The sequence below is a fragment of the Meles meles genome, chromosome 18 (genome assembly GCF_922984935.1).
Source record: "Meles meles chromosome 18, mMelMel3.1 paternal haplotype, whole genome shotgun sequence".
NCBI classification, from domain to species: domain Eukaryota; kingdom Metazoa; phylum Chordata; class Mammalia; order Carnivora; family Mustelidae; genus Meles; species Meles meles.
The window spans coordinates 9,119,548-9,133,769 of record NC_060083.1 but is presented as its reverse complement, the minus strand read 5'-3'; the positions used below and the strand labels follow the sequence as shown (position 1 = coordinate 9,133,769).

Here is a 14,222-nt window from a genome sequence, read left to right as displayed (position 1 = left end):
CGGACTTTTCGGTGAGTGGCAAAGGCCCCTCCACAGGGACTGGCGGGTCCCTTCTGCCCCAGATGGAGCTGAGGAGGGCATGAGCGTGTCTCCACTGACCCCTGATGGCCTGAGGAGGGAGGAGGGGCACGCAAGAGGGGAAGAGGCAGCAGGAGAAGCAGGGGGAGGGTTGGAGGGGGGAGGTGCAGGGGGCTTGCAGGCCATGCTCTTGACCCCCATAGAGTCGTCCGAGCCAGAGGAGGGGACGGTGGAAGTGCATCCATGTCCTGGGCTAGTCGGGCTTGGAGAAACTGGGGCGTTGCGGACAGGGCCCTAAGAGAGCTCTGGGGGCCTCGCCTGCTCATCCCGCCCCGCTTCTTCTTCAGAAGCCTGCGATGAGCGCGAGCATCCTCCCTGCGGGTGGGCTGCCGGACCCCCTGCCCTGCGCCCCCGCGCGGTGGGCTGTGTCCCCGCCCCGCGTCCCCGGGGCCCTGCCCTGGCCCCGGCCTCGGCCTCGGCTCCAGCTCCTGCTGCTGCTGCTGCTCCTCCCGCCCCCCTCCGCCCTCTCCGCGGTCTTCACGGTGGGGGTGCTCGGCCCCTGGACCTGCGACCCCATCTTCGCCCGCTCCCGCCCGGACCTGGCCGCCCGCCTGGCCGCGGCCCGCCTGAATCGCGACCCGGCCCTGGAAGGCAGCCCCCGCTTCGATGTCGCGCTGCTGCCCGAGCCGTGCCGGACGCCGGGCTCCCTGGGGGCGGTGTCCTCCGCTCTGGGACGCGTCTCGGGCCTCGTGGGGCCGGTGAACCCCGCAGCCTGTCGGCCGGCCGAGCTCCTGGCCCAAGAGGCAGGGGTGGCGCTGGCGCCCTGGGGCTGCCCGGGGGCGCGAGCGACAGGCACGACGGCGCCCGCCGGGACGCCCGCAGCGGACGCCCTCTACGCTCTCCTCCGCGCCTTCCGCTGGGCGCGCGTGGCCCTGGTCACCGCGCCCCAGGACCTGTGGGTGGAGGCGGGACGCGCTCTGTCCACCGCGCTCAGGGCCCGGGGTCTGCCCGTGGCCCTGGTGACCACCATGGAACCCTCGGACGTGTCCGGAGCCCGAGAGGCCCTGAGAAGGGTCCGGGACGGGCCCAGAGTCAGCGGTAGGCTTCCCTGCAGGGTGCGGGGGAGGGGGAGGCGGTGCGGGCCCGCAGGCAGCGGGGCGCGGCGGTGAGCCGGAGTCTCCGTCGCTCCGCAGCGGTGATCATGGTGATGCACTCGGTGCTGCTCGGCGGCGAGGAGCAGCGCTGCTTACTGCAGGCTGCGGAAGAGCTGGGCTTGGCCGATGGCTCCCTGGTCTTCCTGCCCTTCGACACTCTCCACTACGCCTTGTCCCCGGGCCCGGAGGCCTTGGCGGCGCTCGCCAACAGCTCACAGCTTCTTAGGGCCCACGATGCCGTGCTCACTCTCACGCGCCACTGTCCCCTGGGAGGCAGCGTGATGGACAGCCTGCGCAGGGCCCAGGAGCACCAGGAGCTGCCCTCTGACCTCAATCTGGAGCAGGTAGAAGGACCAGGGAGGTGGGAAGAGGGGAGGAAAAGGGGAAAGAGAGCAGGAGATGCGGGAGAGAGGAGAGGAGGATAGAGGCCATGAGGAGAGAAGTTGATAGAGTCAGTCCAATCAGAGGACTGCGTCAGTAGGGAGAAACTAACCAGCAGCCCTACCTGTTCTGAAGTTTCCTGGGGAGTGTAGAGACTCTGGTCTTGCTTGGGCATCTTAGTGTATTGGCATTGGTTCCGGAGTGAGGGCAATGAGACCTCCCAAACCCAGCTCCAAGCAGCGGACCCTAGTGAACTCTATCTACCCTGCCATGTTGGCAGTCTGCTTCAAAGGAAACCCACTTCCAACACAGTCCAGAATACACTGCTGGTGTCCTTAAGAGAACAGGGAGAAGGAAGATTGCAGATCCAATCTCCATGCCTGTTGAGAGGTGTTTCCTCTGGGGCTTCATCTACGGGTCATAATTTTTTGAGAGCCTTGACCTCTTGTGAGAAGCAGAAAGGTCCCTAGAAGGAGCAAGGAGCTTCCGTGATCATTGAGATCCACAATGTACTCCTGACAAACAACTAATACTCAGGATTCCCTGGGATTCCAGAATCCCAGCTCAGACCTTCTAACTCCATGCCATTCATAGAAAGGGGAGGGGGCTGGACACCACTAAGACAGAAGGGGGTTTAGATGTCAGTGGGCAGCAAATTAACCGCCACAAAGGCTCTACACAAAGGGTTGAACTTGAGAGACAGCTGGGAGGTATTCCCCCCACCAACGCCCCTAGTCTCCTCCAAGAGGATTTGGGGTAGCCAATGGGAGAAGGGATGGGAAGAGTCAATAAGAAGAGGAGAACAAGTGTCAGTTAGGCACCGTGGTGAGATGGATGGGATGGAGGCGTGAGTGGAGGAAGTGATGAAAAAGCATCTTCAGTTCTCCCTAACTTGCACAACCCTCCACCTAGCTCCCACCTAGCCACCCGTGGAAGGGACCCTTGATTCCTCTCACCTTCCCGCCCCCTCCCCCACATCCAGACATCAAGTCCTGTCCTGTCACTTTTACTTGGTAAAAGTCATTTGAACCCATCCGCTTTCTCCATTTTCGTCATCACTGCCCTGGTTCAGGCCACGGCCCCCCTGACCTACATCTTCAAACAGAATCTTCTGGATGGTATCTGCTTCAGTGCTTACCTGCCCAGGCCCCTCTTTACCCAACGATGAGCTCAAACCTCAGAAATTGGACAAATCTGAGTGTGTCACACCCCGGTTCAGAGCCTCCCAGGGACTTCTCTCGCCCGGGCGAGATGCAGATATCTTCTGATGGCTGACCAGGTCTCCTGTCCCTCCCCTCTCCCAGATAAATCGGACTCCCTCCCTGAAGGATGATCACTTCCTTCAGGAAGTCTCCTCCTCCTCCTCCTCCCCACTACCCTCGCCTACGGCACTGCCTTAGCCTCTGTGTCTGTCTCCCCGCCTAGAAGAGAGATTCCTTGGGACAGGGACACTATCTTACCAATATCTCAGTATCGCCTACTGCTTTACACAGTGCCTAGCACTGGAAGAGATGGGAACTAGGAAAAATAAGCTTGATGAAATGGGGTGATAGCCTTGGGGGAAATGAAGAAGGAAAAGTAGAAGATAGAAGGTAGGAACCAAATAGAGCGAAAAGGTAGGAAAGGAGGCTTTTAGGTAAATGAGAGGTGATGATATTAAGAACAAAAGCAGGACAACCAACAGGAAAGGGGAGAGAGGAGCTGTCAGTGGTGGAGAGGAGTACCCAGCTGTGAGAAGAGCCTGAGAACCATGGAAAGAGGGAAGGTCAGCTAGGAAGAGGGGAGAGAAGAGAGCCAATGGGGAGACAAAGAGAGTGTCAAAAGGGAGAGGGGAGGAAAGAACCAAAAGCGAGAGAGAAGGAGAGACCCATTGGGGAGAGAGGAGGAGAGAGCCAATGGGGAGAGAGGAGGAGAGAGCCAATGGGGAGAGAAAAGGAGAGAGCCAATGGGAAGAAAGAGAGAGAGAGAGAGCCAATGGGGAGAGAGAAGGAGAGAGCCAATGGGGAGAAAGAAGGAGAGACCCATTGGTGAGAGAGGAGGAGAGACCCAATAGGAAGAGAGAGAGAGAGAGAGAGAGCCAATGGGGAGAGAGAAGGAGAGAGCCAATGGGGAGAGAGAAAGAGAGAGCCAATGGGGAGAGAGGAGGAGAGAACACCCAGGGGCAGCGGGAAGCTCTCTAACACGTGTGAACAGTGTTAACGTGTGAACAGTAACGTGTAGCAGTAATGTGTGAACAGTCTACACACGCAGGGCTTGGGGACTTGAACGAAGCCGTGAAAGGCTAGGTGGGCCGGCCCGCCGGCGTCTGCCTGTGGGCGGTGTCCCCAAGCCCTGAGCCGTCCTCTCCTTCCGCAGGTGTCCCCACTCTTCGGCACCATCTACGACGCGGTCTTCCTGCTGGCGGGGGGCGTGGCGCGGGCGCGGGCGGCCGCAGGGGGCGGCTGGGTGTCCGGAGCCGCGGTGGCCCGCCACATGCAGGATGCCCGGGTGCCCGGCTTCTGCGGGGCCCTGGGAGGAGGCGAGGAGCCTGCCTTCGTGCTGCTGGACACGGATGCGACCGGGGACCGGCTCTTCGCCACATACGTGCTGGACCCCACCCGGGGCTCCCTCCGCTCGGCTGGGACCCCGGTGCATTTCCCTAGAGGGGGAGGAGCACCCGGGCCCGACCCCCCGTGCTGGTTCGAGCCACACGTCATCTGCAACGGAGGTGAGGGCGAGCACCCCAGGCCCCACTGGGACCTTCAGCGCTGACCCTCTCCACAAAGTGGTGAAAGAGAGTGAACTCTCGTCCCGTGACTCCTTCCAGGTCCTCCTCAGACCCCTGGCTTGTGCGGAACCCCTGTCTTGCCAAGCTCCCATACCCCTATAGGAACCTTTCTAGCATTCCCAGAGGCTCGGCTCTGCAGAACCCATGGCCTTTCCCGAGACCTCGTTCTGGGCTCCCACCCACGTTTGCTAGAACCTTCAGGATTTGACATGACCTGGATAGAGAGGGTGCTCCCCCTGGCCGCGGAGTCCTCAGCCTCCCTCCTCTCTGCCTCTCCAGGAGTGGAGCCCAGCCTCGTCTTTATCGGCTTCCTCCTGGTGGTCGGGATGGGGCTGATGGGGGCCTTCCTGGCCCACTACGTGAGGTGAGTAGGGGACAAGCATGGTTCTCCACCTGCATCTGGGCAGCAAGGACAGCAGGCTGGGCCCATCAAGAGCAGACAAAGGGAGGGCTGGGGGAGAGGGGGCGCCCCAAGGGGTGGCCGGCCAGAGGATGTTTGGTTCCGGGGTGGCTGCTTTTCCCTGAGCCATTATTCCCTGCCGGCCTCCTCTCAGGGGTTTTGGTCCCCTCTGAGCAGATGACGTCCTCTCCCTACCAGGCACCGGCTACTTCACATCCAGATGGTCTCTGGTCCCAACAAGATCATCCTGACTCTGGACGATATCACCTTTCTCCACCCGCACGGGGGCAGCACGCGCAAGGTGGGGGAGGCGGGAGGCAGGGGGACCTTTGGCGGAGAGCCACATCTCCAAGTGTCCTTCCCTGCGAATCTGTCCCCTTGCCTGGGCCAGCCCTTCCCTCTGTCCCCACGCGGGAAGGCCTGGCTTCTGGCCTGGCTCCCCTTCAGGTCTGAGCTCTGGGGCTGTGCCAGGAGAGTAAGAGCCACTGTCCCGGCTCCTTTCCTGGGGCAGCGTGAGGCTCGGAGAAAACAGACTGTTTGTCTTGTAAACTGTAAAGAGCAGCACAATTGGGAAGTAATGTCGTCATCACCTTCCCTAATAAAGAGTTCTTCCGCTCCCCTCTGTAAACCCCAGAACTCAGCCTGACCTCAACCCAGGACTCTGACCCCTTGCACTGACCTCTGCCCTCCAGGTGGCCCAGGGGAGCCGATCGAGTCTGGCCGCCCGCAGCACGTCGGACATCCGCAGCGTCCCCAGCCAGCCCTCGGACAGCTCCAACATTGGCATCTATGAGGTGAGCCTTACCCCCGGCCAGGCCCAGCTCTAGTCCTGGAGTTGCATCGTACCCTGCAGGCCCCCCAGAAATGGTGATAGGAGCCCAGGAGGGGTTCTGGGAAGACGTCATGGGTTCCCCAAAGGGGAGCGTCTGGGAATCCTTCCTGCCCCAGGATTTCGTCTTAGGCTTTACCCAGATGAGTCCTCCTCAAAGGCCAATCCCAGTGGCTCAGAGCCTGGAGGCTGACTCGGGGTGGGGTGTGGGGGTCCTGGGACCACGCAGCCTGGTGTGCCCACTGAAGCCATCCCCTGTCCTGTTGGGTGCCCCGGGCCCTGTCCCTGTCCCCTCAGTGATCCAAGATTTCAGGTCACTGGAGGGTATGGGCCTCCCCAGAAAGGTTGGGACAGAGGGGCCCCTGAGATGTGGTCTCATGGTCATAAAAATGACATTTCCAGGACACCGGGTTGTTCAGTTTGGGAGTTTCCAGACCGGGCTATCCCCAACTCAAGACAGACCCATGTCTTGGCCCCAACCCAACATTGCCACCCAGTTCAGCTCAGACTCAGGGACAGCAAGCCTTAGAGGGGGAAAAGAAAGTCACAAAAGGGTGTTAGGATCTTAACTGTGGGTCAGCCAATCTGCACGAGGTGGGAGGCGGGCAGAATTGCGAACAGAGTCAGAGAGAGCTGAGGGAGCTCAGCTAATCAGGAGGGCGGGATGGAGATTCAGAGTTCCACCCGAGCGACAGGTCACACAGAAAATGCGGGGGCTCCTACCGGGTCACCTGAGTCCCCGTGAACCAGCCGGACCAACCGCTGAGGACAGGGCAGCTCAGAGCCTGGAGGGGAACTGCCTGGCCTTCGCAGTTCAACTATAATAAAAAGTCTGATCTTCCCAGACTCCTGACTCCCAGCACAGTGCTCTCTCGTGGCAACAGAACATGCAGAGGGCTGTGGTTTCAGTGGCAGGTGTGGTGGTGATGGCTTGCTTCGCAAGGCTATGGGCGGGCGCATCTGAGGGGGTGAGGACAGCCGTGCAAGGCGGGGGCTCCCTCCCAGCTAGCCTCGAAGTGGACCCCCAGACCTCAAGCCTCTCGTTACTGATGCTCTGTGTCACAGGGAAGATGTGGGCAGGGACCAGAGGAAATGGGGGGGGGGCTAGGGCTCCTTGCCTTGCAGGGTTTTAAGAAACTGAGTTCACACAAGGCAACAAAAAAAAAAAAAAAAAAAAAAAGGAAGGAAAAAAGAAAGAAAAATAAAAGAAAAACTGAGTTCATTACTCCCATCTCTGCTCCAGGGAGACTGGGTTTGGCTGAAGAAATTCCCCGGGGATCAGCACGTTGCTATCCGTCCAGCCACCAAGACAGCCTTCTCCAAGGTGAGAGTGGGCCCATGGTGCCCGGTGCGGGGTGGGGGGTGGCCATCGTTTCCTAACTTCGTTGCCTTCTCTTTGCAGCTGGGTACAGAAGTAGACCCAGTGTGGGAGAGACCAGTAGGTCTCAGTGCAAGTGTTCCGGCCTCTCTAAAGCAGATTTCCACGCTCCTTCATAAAGCTAGCCCTTTCTTTTGGTGTGCTTATCATGATTGGTCATTGTGCTTTCAGTGTGGGCTTGCCTATTTTTTAAAGATTTATTTATTTAATTTAGAGAAGGGGGAGGGGCACAGAAAGAGGGAGAAAATCCCAAGCAGGCTCCCTGCCGCGGGGCTCGATCCCACGACTGTGAGATCACGACCTGAGCCGAAATCAAGAGTCGGACGCCCCGCCGACTGAGCCACCCGGGCGTCCCTCTGGCGTATTTCTTACCTGCCTCCCTCATTGGTCTGTAAGCTAAGTGAGGGTTTTCCCTGCCCCATCATTGCCTGTTTGGCACCCAACACGGTGTCTGGGACGTTGGAGAGACGTAATGAACATTTGTTGAGCGAATGACAGAAAGTTAAAAAGGGCTTTCCAGTTTCGTCCAGCCACTTGCACAGCAAGGCTTAGTGAACACGTGCTAAGTGAAGGGGACAGGGGACAGGCAGCCTTTAGACTGGCTTAGTCTGGCCCTCGCCCTTACGTCCCCCTTGCATGATGCAGCTCCGGCCTGGCCTCCTTCCCTGTGACCTCCACCGGAGCTCTTGGCTGCAGCTGCAAAGGGACTTAGGGTCAACCACTAAGTCACATTTAATGGCAGGCATCTCAGATGAAAGGAAATCCCCCACTGGACCGGAGGAAAGCGAGAAGGGACAACTCTCGGTGGTTAGCCCCTGTTTTTCCAGCCTGCCCAGACTGGCCGGTGGGGGGCTGCCCTCCTCTGGGACCATAGCTTGACTGCTCAGTCCCTTCCTCCCTAACCTGGGGAGGCTGGGAGTCTCAGACATTTCTGACACAGTGACAGAACCAAGCAAGGTGGCCCTGAGCCGTGGCCCGCACACCCATGTCTGGTGCTTTTTTGAAAGCAGGGAGGCTTCTGCCTGGTTCTCTCTACAAGGGCTGTTACATCAGAAGGGGAGGGCGCTGGCCAGGGATGGCTTCTCCATGGAGTGTCTCCACCTAAAGCCCAACAGTTCAAAGTCTTACCGCTAATCCAGCAGAAGGTGCCCGGGTCCTGGTTCCCCAGGCAAGGTTGCCTTTTCAGTGCTAACCTGAAGCTAAAGCGGGCTCAGTGTCTGAGCAGCCCGCGGCCTGGGACTCTCAGAAGGAGAGGTGATCTGTGGAAGCCAGCCCCTCTGCACCCCAGGGACCTTTCCATTCCCCATTCTTATCCCATCTTCTGAGCTGGGACACTCAGAAACAGGCCTGAGTAACAGGTCTCCTCCCCACCTTGCTTCCAGCTCCTGGAGCTGCGGCACGAGAACGTGGCCCTCTACCTGGGGCTCTTCCTGGACACGGGGGCCGGTGGCTCGGCGGCAGGGGGGGAAGGCACGCTGGCTGTGGTCTCGGAGCACTGCACCCGGGGCTCCCTCCACGACCTCCTCGCCCAGAGAGACATCAAGCTGGACTGGATGTTCAAGTCCTCCCTCCTGCTGGACCTCATCAAGGTGTGTGGGGTGCGGGTGTGGTGGGGAGGACGGGGCAGGGAGCTGCGGGGCTGAGGCCGCCTTCCCTCCCACTCCTCCAGGGAATGAGGTATCTGCACCATCGAGGTGTGGCCCACGGGCGACTTAAGTCACGGAACTGCGTGGTGGACGGGAGGTTCGTGCTCAAAGTCACAGACCACGGCCAGGGGCGTCTGCTGGAAGCGCAGAGGGTGTTAGCGGAACCTTCCAGCGCGGAGGGTAGGATTCCAGGGCTGTTTCCCGCGCGCGGAAGGGCACCCCCAGGATTCCCATTATTTCCAGGGTCCGCCCACCCCACCCTCCGCCTTCGCATGCTCTCCATTCCACCGCCCCTGGCTGTGGCTCCTGCCACGGAGAAGGTCTTGTGACTTTTGAGATAAGTGGGCTCCGTGACTGGGGCGGGGCTGGCTGGGGGCGTGGCTTATGCCTGAAGGGCGGAGTCTCCTCTGCGCTCCGCAGAAGGGGGGGGTCTGAAGGGAGGAGCCTATTTTCGAGGACCCTGCTCTCTCTAAGGTACGAGTTGGCTGGCTGGTAGTTTTTCCTGGGAGGGCAGCTGCAGGTAGCCGGCCCAGACTCAGGCTGGGAGTTCGTGAGTGGGTGCGAGCCCGGCCTTTCTGGTTAGGATGGGGGTCCGTCCCCAGCGCCCCCAAGGCCCTCCGCATGCCCACACCTCCTTCCCTGACCCCAGACCAGCTGTGGACAGCTCCGGAGCTGCTTCGGGACCCGGCCCTGGAGCGCAGGGGAACGCTGGCCGGTGACGTCTTCAGCCTGGGCATCATCATGCAGGAGGTCGTGTGTCGCAGCAAGCCGTACGCCATGCTGGAGCTGCCTGCCCAGGGTACGCCGCCGTCGCGCGTGGGCCTTTGGGCTAGAAAGGAGGCCTGCTGTGAGGCACAGCCTCGCCTGACCCAGCCTCTTTTTCCGAAAGCCCCAAGCTGAGGCGTAATTACGTGGACCTCCCTTACGTGGGTCTGAAGGGTCAGGGCGGTGGGGAGTCGAGCACCGGTTTGCACGGGGCGGCTGTTAGACACCCAGGTTTCCGTGGTCGCCTCTGTCCTCGTCCTGGCCCCAACCCTCTCCTCCAGCTGGGGGAACAGGCTCCTCTCTGGTTCTTAGGAGCCCCAGGGAGGCGGCAGTGTTGGGAGAAGGGCGTGAAGGACAGTTGGATCTGGTTTAGATCCTTGATCGCCCCAACCTTGATCGCCCCAAACCTCCCTCTTGTTACGTGCAACAGCGTTATGCTCTGCCCGCCCCCGCAGAGTTCAAGGTCCTCTTCTCGCTCCAGCGACCTTCCCCTCCCTGCAGCCAAGCTCTGATTTAGAGAACCCCTATCTAGCGCCCCATGTTGGGCTTCGACAGTCAGGCCAGAGTCAGAGGTGGACTCTCCTGGCCCCTTTATGCCTCCAGAAGTGGTGCAGAAGGTTCGGAGCCCCCCTCCACTGTGCCGGCCCTTCGTGTCCATGGACCAGGCGCCCATAGAGTGCATCCGGCTGATGAAACAGTGCTGGGCCGAGCAGCCAGAACTCCGGCCCTCCTTGGACCGCACCTTCGAGCAGGTCAGGGGCTGGGATCGGGCCAGGGCTGGGCTGGCCCTGTGCCAACATCCTGGGGAAGCTTCTGGAAGGCAGACGAGCAGGATGTCTGATCTCCAGGCTATCTCTCAGAGGGGTAGTCTGAGGACTGGGCGTAGGTGGGGGCAGAGTTAGAACAGGGGCTGTGGAGGCCTTTGGAGCGGGAGCCAGAGCTCTAGGTGAGAGAAATGTTGGGCACAGTGTGGCGGAAAGACAACTGGCCTGGGAGTCCAAAGTCTGGGCTGGTTCCGGTGCCTCATCAATTGCTAGCTGAAGGTAGCTGGCCTCTGGGAACCCCCGTTTCCCTTAGGCCTTCGAATAATGCATGAAAACACAGGGCCTGGCATCCCCTGGGGGAGGGGGTGGTTGATGAGTAAAAGATAAAGGGGGAGAGGGGGTTGCAGGGACCAGGCGCCATCGCGCGGCAGGCAAGGATCACGGAGGCCCCGGGTCCCACCAGCTCCTCCTGTCGCTAGTTCAAAAGCATCAACAAGGGCCGGAAAACCAACATCATCGACTCAATGCTGAGGATGCTGGAGCAGTACTCCAGCAACCTGGAGGACCTCATCCGCGAGCGCACGGAGGAGCTGGAGCTGGAGAAGCAGAAGACGGACCGGCTGCTCACACAGATGCTGCCGCCGTGGGTGCCTGCGGGAGGGGCGGGGGGCAGCGGGAGAGCAGCCCCTCCGCGCGGCCCCGGCAGTCACCCCGCCACCCGTCACCCCTAGTTCTGTGGCCGAGGCCCTGAAGATGGGGACACCTGTGGAGCCCGAGTACTTTGAGGAGGTGACGCTGTATTTCAGCGACATCGTGGGCTTCACCACCATCTCGGCCATGAGCGAGCCCATCGAGGTCGTGGATCTGCTCAACGACCTCTACACGCTCTTCGACGCCATCATCGGCTCCCACGACGTCTACAAGGTGGGGTGTGGGGGCGAGGGCAAGCCTTTCGCAGCCCTTCTGTCCCTTCTGCCAGCCCCCCCACCCCAGGTTGGAGGCCTCCCCTGGATCCCCGCATTAACCCCCCACTGAGGTCCCCTGCCAAGGGACAATGGCTTTGGCGGGGGAGAGGGGCTCTCAGAGCTGAAGCCGCAGGACCCGTTCTCTCAGGTGGAGACAATTGGGGACGCCTACATGGTGGCCTCCGGGCTGCCGCAGCGGAACGGGCAGCGGCATGCGGCCGAGATTGCCAACATGGCTCTGGACATCCTCAGCGCTGTGGGCTCCTTCCGAATGCGCCACATGCCCGAAGTACCCGTGCGCATCCGCATCGGCCTGCACTCGGGTAACTCCCCGGCCCTCAGGCTCACCTTCAGCGGCGGCTCTGCAATCCTGAAACAGGACGCCAGCTTGCAGATAGGGGGTGGGGGTGGTCATTTTTCTTGAAGCCACCTTCGACACCCCATTGCGACCGAGAGGTACCCTGAGAGTGTTGCCTTTGGGAGCTGGTGGAGATGGGGTGCCAGCGGCCCCCGAGGTGCTAGGTCCCCCCCCCCCACGCCCCAGCCGCAGCCCAGACCCCGGCCACCCACCCTGCGCGTCTCCGCAGGCCCGTGCGTGGCGGGCGTGGTGGGCCTCACCATGCCGCGGTACTGCCTGTTTGGGGACACGGTCAACACCGCCTCGCGCATGGAGTCCACAGGCCTGCGTGAGTGGGGCGGGGCGGGGCGGGCTGGGGTGGGGGGCGACTCACGGAGCATTAGGAGAATGGCTGGGGGTGGGAGTGCACCAGGGAGGGGAGTCCCGAAATCCCCGCCTCCCCTGTCGTCCCAGCTTACCGTATCCACGTGAACATGAGCACCGTGCGCATTCTTCGCGCTCTGGACGAAGGCTTCCAGACCGAGGTGCGAGGCCGCACTGAGCTGAAGGTGAGGCTAAGCCCCGCCCCGTCCTGCGCCCAGGCCGGGTTCCACTCAGACCTCGAGATCCACGCGATTCCCACCCAGCCGCCTAAGTGCTCCCCTCCCACGTGTTTCCCCAGGGCAAGGGCGCTGAAGACACGTACTGGCTGGTGGGCAGACGCGGCTTCAACAAGCCCATCCCGAAACCGCCCGACCTGCAGCCTGGGTGAGGAGCCAGCCTCCCGGTGCCTTCCCGCTGTCTCCCTTCTCCCGGTCTCTTGCCTGGTGCCTGACCACGCCTTCCCACTGGCCTTCCCTGAAGCTGCCGCCCTCTCTCCCGCAGGGCAAGCAATCACGGCATCAGTCTGCAGGAGATCCCCCTCGATCGGCGCCAGAAGCTGGAGAAGGCCAGACCAGGCCAATTCTCCGGAAAATGAGGCGGAGGGGCCACAGGTGCTGGCCCTGTGCTCCCAGACTCCAGTCTCGCCTCAGACTCCGGGGTGGGGGGTGGGGGCTACCCACCTCTGGGAGATGCTTTCCGGGGAACGGGCACCTCTTCCCCAGCGTTAGGGCCTAGCCCCTGCCTGTTGAACTTCTCAACCAAGCCAGGTGTACCTTTTCCTATCTGAGTGACCTCAGGTTCGTTCCTAAACCCAGGGACTTTCCCTGAGAGGGAAGCACCAGCTTCAAGGATTCTAGCTCAGTAGGTCTGGAGTGGCCCAGGAATCCAGACTTGAGAACCCCTGTACACATGACCTGAGACTTCTCCTCTGATCCCCCACTGCATTAACCAGGCCTCCCTGCCTGGCTGCACAGGCTGTGCACTGCACAAGAGATGAAACTTTAGGGAGCACCATTCAGCAGAAAACAAGATGAATGTTGTCTCTAGAGTTCTGTTAGGGCAAAAGCCCTGCCCTCTACCTTCCTTGAAGAAGCTTTGATCCATGACCCTCCCCTTCCTAGGTGAACCCCCACCACCCCTTTCCACGATTTCCCTCTGAGACACTCCTCTTTCTCTTAGGAGTATTCTGGAAGGTCCTTTTCCTGAAAGGTGCTGCTATAGGTGACCAAAAGTCTGGCTAATACCAATGGCTTCTAGCCAGCTCTGCCTCAAAGGATCCTGGGCCTTTACAGGAACTGGTTGCAAACCCGCTGTGTGACCTCAGGAAAGTCTCATGTACTCTCTGGGCTTGGGTTCCCCCTCCATGGTGAAATAAGAAGTGGCCTGGGTGGCTTCCGCACTGCCCTGCTCTGACAGCTAAGCGTCAGCATCTTTGGCCTGGGGATACGGGGATGACATGGGGCTGCGTGTCACAGGGCTTGTGGCCTCCAGCCCATGCCTCTTGAGCCCATCAGGAGGGGGTGGGGTGGGGCTTCTCCACTTCCCAGGGCCTCCGGAGGCCCCAGGAACGAGGGTGTGGGGTTGGTCCTGTTCCTCCAGAGCAGGGTTGTCTTGTGGCCTGAGGATCAACCTCTGTCTGGCTTCCAGCATCCTTCCCTTCATCCGTCCCCACCCTCCACCCCCCACCTGTCAGAAACCAGCTCCTCCCTCGGGCACAACCGTGACCCGCCCAAGTGCAGAGAAAAGCTGGCTTCAAGGCTTTGGGGAAAGGAAAGGAAACAGGCTGCACCAAACCTTTACTAGCTAGACACTCTAGGAATCGTAGTATTCCCTGCTTACGTGAGCACCGCTAACCGGGCAGGTGGGACAGACCATCCTAACTTCTCTGCTTAGATCTTTCCAACAAGTACCAACAACCACCCCTCCCCGCCGGTCCCGCTGAAGCTGCTTTTGCAGAACCGTGATGTCCGGGAGCCTGGGCGGGCGCCCTGTTCCCTCCAGGTGTCCTTCAGCCACCGCTGCAGACCCTGGCAGGCATTAGCGGCAGCCGCCCAGAATGCCACTGTAGGTAGTGAGCGTCCGGTCCCCGGAGGTGTGCAAGCAGCAACATCACGGGCCAGGGACACAGCAGTCAGGAAGAACGCAGAGGTGGAAGGAAGAATGAAATCCTCGGGGACACAGAGCACGGTTGGCTGGAGCATAGTAGCGACCCCCACCTGGGAAATTGCTAGAAATGCAAGTTCTCCCTTCGAATGGTCCCCGCCCCCCCACCTCCCCCAGGCTCCAAGACACCAAGAACTTCTGAACGCCCTTCCTTGCAGCCTGTCGCCTGTGGGCTTGGGAGCTCCTGGAGGTGGTTTGGCCCGCCTTGCGAAATCCAGTCGGAAATCCGCAAGCTCCCAGTCCTCAGCCCCGTCCGGAAGGTTGAGAACCG

General features: G+C 60.8%; 1 protein-coding gene across 1 annotated transcript; it reads left to right on the top strand.

The window, feature by feature from the left end:
• The first annotated feature begins 374 nt into the window (after positions 1 to 374).
• On the top strand, positions 375 to 12,383 carry GUCY2D (guanylate cyclase 2D, retinal). The gene is made up of 18 exons (XM_045986440.1): positions 375 to 1,116; positions 1,212 to 1,516; positions 3,909 to 4,260; positions 4,600 to 4,684; positions 4,919 to 5,021; positions 5,413 to 5,514; positions 6,793 to 6,873; positions 8,310 to 8,516; positions 8,597 to 8,753; positions 9,223 to 9,372; positions 9,942 to 10,090; positions 10,582 to 10,745; positions 10,834 to 11,026; positions 11,216 to 11,390; positions 11,655 to 11,753; positions 11,879 to 11,973; positions 12,087 to 12,172; positions 12,290 to 12,383. The coding sequence occupies exons 1-18, from the start codon at positions 375 to 377 to the stop codon at positions 12,381 to 12,383; spliced, it is 3,339 nt and encodes a 1,112-aa protein (XP_045842396.1).
• The last annotated feature ends 1,839 nt before the right edge of the window (positions 12,384 to 14,222 follow it).